The sequence below is a fragment of the Gekko japonicus genome, unplaced genomic scaffold (genome assembly GCF_001447785.1).
Source record: "Gekko japonicus isolate JY-2015 unplaced genomic scaffold, Gekko_japonicus_V1.1 scaffold244, whole genome shotgun sequence".
NCBI lineage: Eukaryota > Metazoa > Chordata > Lepidosauria > Squamata > Gekkonidae > Gekko > Gekko japonicus.
In genome coordinates, this window is record NW_015165838.1 from 1,031,981 (window position 1) to 1,037,980 (window position 6,000).

General features: G+C 46.6%; 1 protein-coding gene across 1 annotated transcript in view; it reads left to right on the plus strand.

Moving 5' to 3' along the window:
* The window catches only part of LOC107110229 (cohesin subunit SA-2-like), a 79,250-nt gene that overhangs the window by 71,496 nt on the left and 1,754 nt on the right, over positions 1 to 6,000 (plus strand). Inside the window, exons 29-33 of the mRNA XM_015410979.1 lie at positions 227 to 378; positions 483 to 611; positions 2,216 to 2,400; positions 4,699 to 4,873; positions 5,295 to 5,367. Of these exons, the coding sequence (XP_015266465.1) occupies positions 227 to 378; positions 483 to 611; positions 2,216 to 2,400; positions 4,699 to 4,873; positions 5,295 to 5,367 (714 nt within the window). The remainder of the gene's footprint in view (positions 1 to 226; positions 379 to 482; positions 612 to 2,215; positions 2,401 to 4,698; positions 4,874 to 5,294; positions 5,368 to 6,000) is intronic.

The following is a 6,000-nucleotide window of genomic DNA, read 5'->3' on the forward strand; positions in this document are numbered from 1 at the left end:
ATTTCGACGTGTCGGTGTCTTGATCTCCCCTCCCACTGATTTCCAGCTGCAGTGTTCAGATGCTTGTTCAGCTTGGTGGGATTCTTAAAATATATAACCAGATTACTGGATAAGGGTATGCTTAGCAGCATCCTGTTCAAGGGATTTACCAGTTGTATGACAGGTATGTCCTCCTGGGGCTTTTTTTATTGCCTGGAAAATTGTATGTCATGTTTGTGGTTTGCAGCTGTTTCAGAGGCATGTTGAAAGCCAGGACGGCGGCAGCACAGACACTTCCTCTGCCTCCTTTAACCACATTAAAGAGCTTGCACGGCGCTTTTCTTTGACATTTGGTTGGGACCAAGTGAAAACTCGGGAATCTATAGCCATGATACACAAGTACGTGCCAAGTATGTGTTGTCCTTTTGCCATTCCATTGGTACGTTACCTTCATTATAAGCCTTTATTCTCTCTCCACCTTTCTTCTTTGCCTCTGCTAAAAGAGAAGGTATTGAATTTGCCTTTCAAGGAGCAGCTGGAATGGAAGGGAAGTGCCTGCCTCCCAATCTAAACTTTCTGATGATCCTCAGTGAATTCTCCAATAAGCTTCTAAAGCCTGACAAAAGACTTGTGTAAGTTTCAGTTGGGGCTGATCCTTGCTTCTAGGGTGGTGGTGGGGGGAATCAATGCTGTTCAATGCTGGGCTATCACAGAAGTCTCTCTGGTATCAAAATTAGGCAAAAGATAAATACAGGAGGCGTAAATGAGCTTTAGCACAGCTCCCATTTTCTATCACTTGCATGTTTGTCCTTGGAGGGGATGAATGACAGTGCAAGATTCCTCCAGATACATTTGTTGCTGCCCCGATTCACCTCCACTTCCCTGTCTTCTGTAGCAGAGGAGGCAAATTGCAGAGAGGAGTTTACTGTGGCTTACTTGAGAACATTCTGCTGCTAGTATAGATAATACACAGTACTTAATTCTGCGATGCTTGCTCTTTGCGTGCTTCTTTGGTGGTTTCACATTGTACAATGTAAAAAGGTGTTGGTACATAGCAATATGGCAGTTCGCAACACGTGCTGATGAGTAACTGTGTGTGCATATTATAAGGGGCTGTTGTTACTCTTTGGAATTAACCATTAGAATAGAAGAAGAAGAAGAGATTGGATTTATACCCCGCCCTTCACTTGGAGTCTCAGAGTGGCTTACAAACTCCTTTCCCTCCCCCTCCCCACAACAGACACCCTGTGAGGTGGGTGGGGCTGAGAGAACTCTGACACAAACGGCTCTTTTTCAAGGACAGCTGTGCCAGAGCTTGTGACTGACCCAAGGTCACATCAGCAGGTGCAAGTGGAGGAATGGGAAATCAAACCTGGTTCTCCCAGATTAGAGTCCGCACACTTAACCACTACACCAAACTGGCTCTCAGTCAGAATACTAGTCCTTGGAGGGGGGGAAACCAGTTTGAATACTACCACAGTAATATATGCCGTGACCTGGAGACTGCCAAGGAAGTCCAGGATTGTTGAACTGAGGCAAGTGACAGCAAGCTACCTCTGTTTGTCTCTTGCCTGGAAAACCCTACATCATCGCCTTAAGCTGGCTGTGACAGGACAACACTTCTCACCACGATCATATACTGTGGCCCCGGTCACACGGCAAAGTTGCCGCGAGAGAGGCACGGATGGTGGGCGGATTATCTGGGCGCGATCACACCCCAACATCTGGGAAGTGGAGCGCACCCGTGGCTTACCGCCAACAATGCGAGTTAAAAAACTAGTACCTCCAAGATACTAGTAAACGTTTGCCACGGGCTGCCTCCAGACCCCCGTGGTGTGATCACGCCGGCGCGCGGCATTCTCCTCCGGTCCCTCGTTTACCTGCCGGCGCCGAGGGAAGGACCGGTGGTGTGCCGCCGGCGAGTCTGATCGCGTAATCGCAGATCAATCTGCACTGGGGCAATTAGCCTCCCCCCCCCTCCCCACGATATCCGGCCTGTGTGACCAGGGCCTACACTAAGCTATCACAGTGGAAACCTGGACTGTGTTTGTTATGGGTGTTTTGAAAGCTCTCTGAACAGAATCTTTCCTAAATGAGGGGTTGGCTTGTCTGTTGATTGATGGGCTCTCTTGATTGTAAACTAGAGCAAAGCCCAGCAATATTTGTGGTAACTGTCGGGGAAAAGCACCTGATCTTTCAGTTGTATATATTTCCCCCCCTCCCTTTTCATGTCCAGGTACAGTTACTTGCTGAGATATGTACCTGATCCAGCACTTTCTAGAGCAGATTCCTGGCACTCCTTGGGTTGGTACAGGACCTCTTTGCTAGCCAGTGAAGAGGAGGATTCTGCTGCCAGCAGCTTAAACGAGTGGGCGCCTGTGAGTGTTGCTAAGACACCTTTTAAAAGGAAATTTTCTGAAGGTAAACCAGTCTGATTATTTTGTGTTTGATCACCTACAGCAGTGTATATTTTCATGGCACTGACGATAATGCCTTAGTAGATTTGGCCACCACTTCTAATTAAAATAGCAAACCTGCTCATGCTATAACAGGGCTCATCAACAGGTAGCTTGCTGGCTGCTGCACAGTCGCTTGTGTATCCCTTAGAAGGCCCAGAAAGAGAACTAAAAAAAAAAATCTGCTGTAGGCTTTTTGGTTTTCCCCAGAAAACTTTTCTTAGGATTTCCCTGTGCTGATTTGCTGACAACTTAGTTTCTGGTGCTCTTCCAACGCCTCCTGTTTCTAGGACAGAACAAAACTTGGTTATGTGCTGGGGGGTGGGTGGCATTGTTCAGGATATTTTCATTACTCAGAAGTAGCTCTCATTAAAGGAAGAAATTGGTGACCCCTGGACTATAACCTATTATTAGTTTACAGGTAGGACCACACATGACTGAGATTCTCCATACCGAAAGAAATTCTTCTACAGAGAAAAACTGTGGCCCTTTCTGCACTCTCTTTTTAATCCATGTTCTCCGTGGTGTCCTCCAAGCAACTCTGCACTAAAATCAACTTCAACCTTCTTTTTTATTCTGGGTTTCCCCCCATTCTGCATTACATTACCTCCCTTCAGTGGTCAGCCCGGTTTCAGCCTGCTGTTGCTCCGGGTTGTTTGGACGCTGTTTTACTGTGGATCTAAATGGCCTCAACGTGAATACTGAGAAAATCCAGAGGGGCAGGCAAATGCGGAAAGGACCTAAAAGTATTTAAGCTCCTCTGAGAGGCTAGCTCTCTTATGTGGAGGGATTTCTTTTCCATGGAGGCTTTCAGTTGCATGAGCCTATAAGCTACAAATGGTACAGCTAGACACAGTTTATTAGCAGGCTTTCAGTTGCATGAGCCTATAAGCTGCAAATGGTACAGACTAGACACACAATTTATTACCACTGTGAAAACTAGGCCAACCTTAGTAAAAGATAAAAGCATAACAATAACAGGCAGTGGGGGTTGGTATGTTTTCAGTCAAAGGCTAGGAGACTTAGAAGAGTCCAAGAAAAATCCACTCTGCTTAGGATTACTCTGTAAGATTGATATCTTGACTCTTGTGATTCTGCCATTCATGTGGGGTCCTCAGTGAAACTGAGCACTCTGTATCTTATTATAGTTTGCAATATGGTGGTGGGGGATAGATGGAAGTGTTTTTCATTGAAATCAATAGGATTAGGCATGTAAGAAAATTAGACTCTGGAGTTCGTGTGTCAGAATGAACTTTTACACTGAATGAGTTGCTTTCCATGGCTTGGATTGACAGGTCCATGCCTAGTGTTCCCCATACACACCAAGGTACTTTTAGGCCATTCTTTTTACTGCCAATACCACCTGCACTCTCAAAAGCATCAATTGGAATGTGTGAGGGGGGAGTACTGATCAGTGTGGTACAAGGAGCTGCATCCCGAAAGAAAAAGATGGCTGCTAGCTACGTTACATTTTCTCCATGGTGGTCTGCAGGCTGGTTTGAGAGACGCATTCTGGAATTTCCCCAGTTCCTAATTCAGAATAGTGCCCATGGGAACTTAGGCCTTCTTATTCCTGCAGCGCTTTCCTAAAATGATCTTGGGTTGCTGCTATTTTCCTTGATGGGGGCGCCACATATATGGATGGTTGCAGAGGCACCCTGTTCACTGGACTGCCCAAGGCAATTTTGTCTACGGAACCAGTAGAAGAAAAGCATCTTTTAGCCCTGTTGCACCTCCCCCTGACTGCCTTTTCCCCATCTGCATCAGTGGTCTGCCCTCGGAGGTGTCCCTGGTTTCTGTGGGTGGTTAGTGGGGAACCTTCTCCCTCCTGCCTGCTAGTGGAGGCAAGAGGTATTGTTCCATCATTACCTTAGCCATTCCTTGCATGGTGAGAGAAGGCAAGGGGGCAGGTGGCTTCTCATTGCAGTTGGAGGTTGAGGAGGCAGGGCACTGTTTTCCTGTCTCCCCACAGTGGGGGGGGGAGTGGAGCAATTTTCCTGACTCCCCATTGGGGGGGGCGGGGGGGAATCCTGAATTGGGCCCATTTGCACATGCCAAGGGTGGAATTTCAGAACATAAATCTCAATCCCACATAGTTATGTCCTGAGGAGACATGTAATATATACATTAGAGCCTAACCAATGTCTCTTGGAATACGCTACCTAGAATATATGCATTCTAAGCCTACACGGTCTTCAGTCTCTTGTACTGGGCAACAGCTACATGAACCAGTATGAAGAATATCATTAATTGTCTCTTTCAGGAAGTTTGCACAAATCAAGTAACACTGAGAGAACGAATAGAACTTCAGATATCCATTACTCAGCTCATCTCCCTTCCTTGGCACCAAGGAGCAGGAAAAGGCTAAAATCTCACAACAGTTGTCTCCAAGAATATTCTCCATTGCTCACGTCTGCAAATCTTAAAAGAAAAAATAGGTGAGAAAACGTGTAGGTCATGTTTACAGTTGCTGGTAGTCTCTGGGACACTTAAACTATAGATGCAACCTACTTTCAAAGTTGCACATGAATATTTACTCTAATTCTGCAATGGGAACAGCAGGTTTGGATTAGTAAACAGGCCCCATCACCCCACGTGCTAAACCTGCACACATTTCAAAAACAGTTTGTGATCTGGGCCCTGCTGTTCAAAGACAATGAGTGAAAAATGCTAGTTGAAGGCATACACATTTGTGCATTGCTTGTGGAGAAGTGGGATACAAATAGTTTCATTTTGGCCTTTTTGTATCGGTATATTCTGTCAGCTGAGGTTTCTTAATGTCACACTTCTCAAACGTTATTTTTTTAAATTCTGGGAGATACTGAAATGTAAACAGCTAGACTATGCCTCTCATTTTAGCTGCCAAGTTGCAATCAAAGTTGAAGAGATTCCATCAGAAGATGCTGATGTTGACGTTGTTGGTGCTGATCAGGTAAAGATGGCTTTATTGGGGGCTTTTGAGTATCTTGAGCATTACGCTCAGGTAGAGGAAAAAGAAATTGATAGTACTCTTACAAGAGCAGTTTGCCTTGTTTAGAGAATTTATATGCTGCCTCTTCAGTGACCAGTTCAAGGTGGCTCAAAGGTAAGAATATCATTGAAACACCATAAATGATCAGTATTAAAAACAAGCCAGGAGCATAAAAACATCAAGCATCCTAAAAAAATACCATAAAACAGTCCTCAGGCTAGCTGCAGACTTTAAGCAACTGAAAAAGAAAACGTCTTCACTAAAAGCCTGTGTGAGGAGAAATGTTTTCACCTCACCCTTCAAAGACAGTAAAGTAGGGGGCAGAGAAGCCTCAAAGAAGAAGGCAGGGGTCTTTTCGCCCCGGAGCCCTCCGGAGCGGCGCTCCGGCAGCCCGCGTGGCAGCAAGCCCCGCCCCCGGGTCCCCCGAGCCCACGCAGGAGCGCTGCGGCTCGGGGGAGGCTGGGAGAGCCCCGTCCCCGGGTCCCTCGAGCCGGCGAGAGAGTGCTGTGGCTCGGGGCCTCCTCTTCGCTCTCTGGGGCCGCTGCACTTCGGCGTGAGCCCCAGGGAGCGAAAACGAGGCCCGTCGTGATCGTC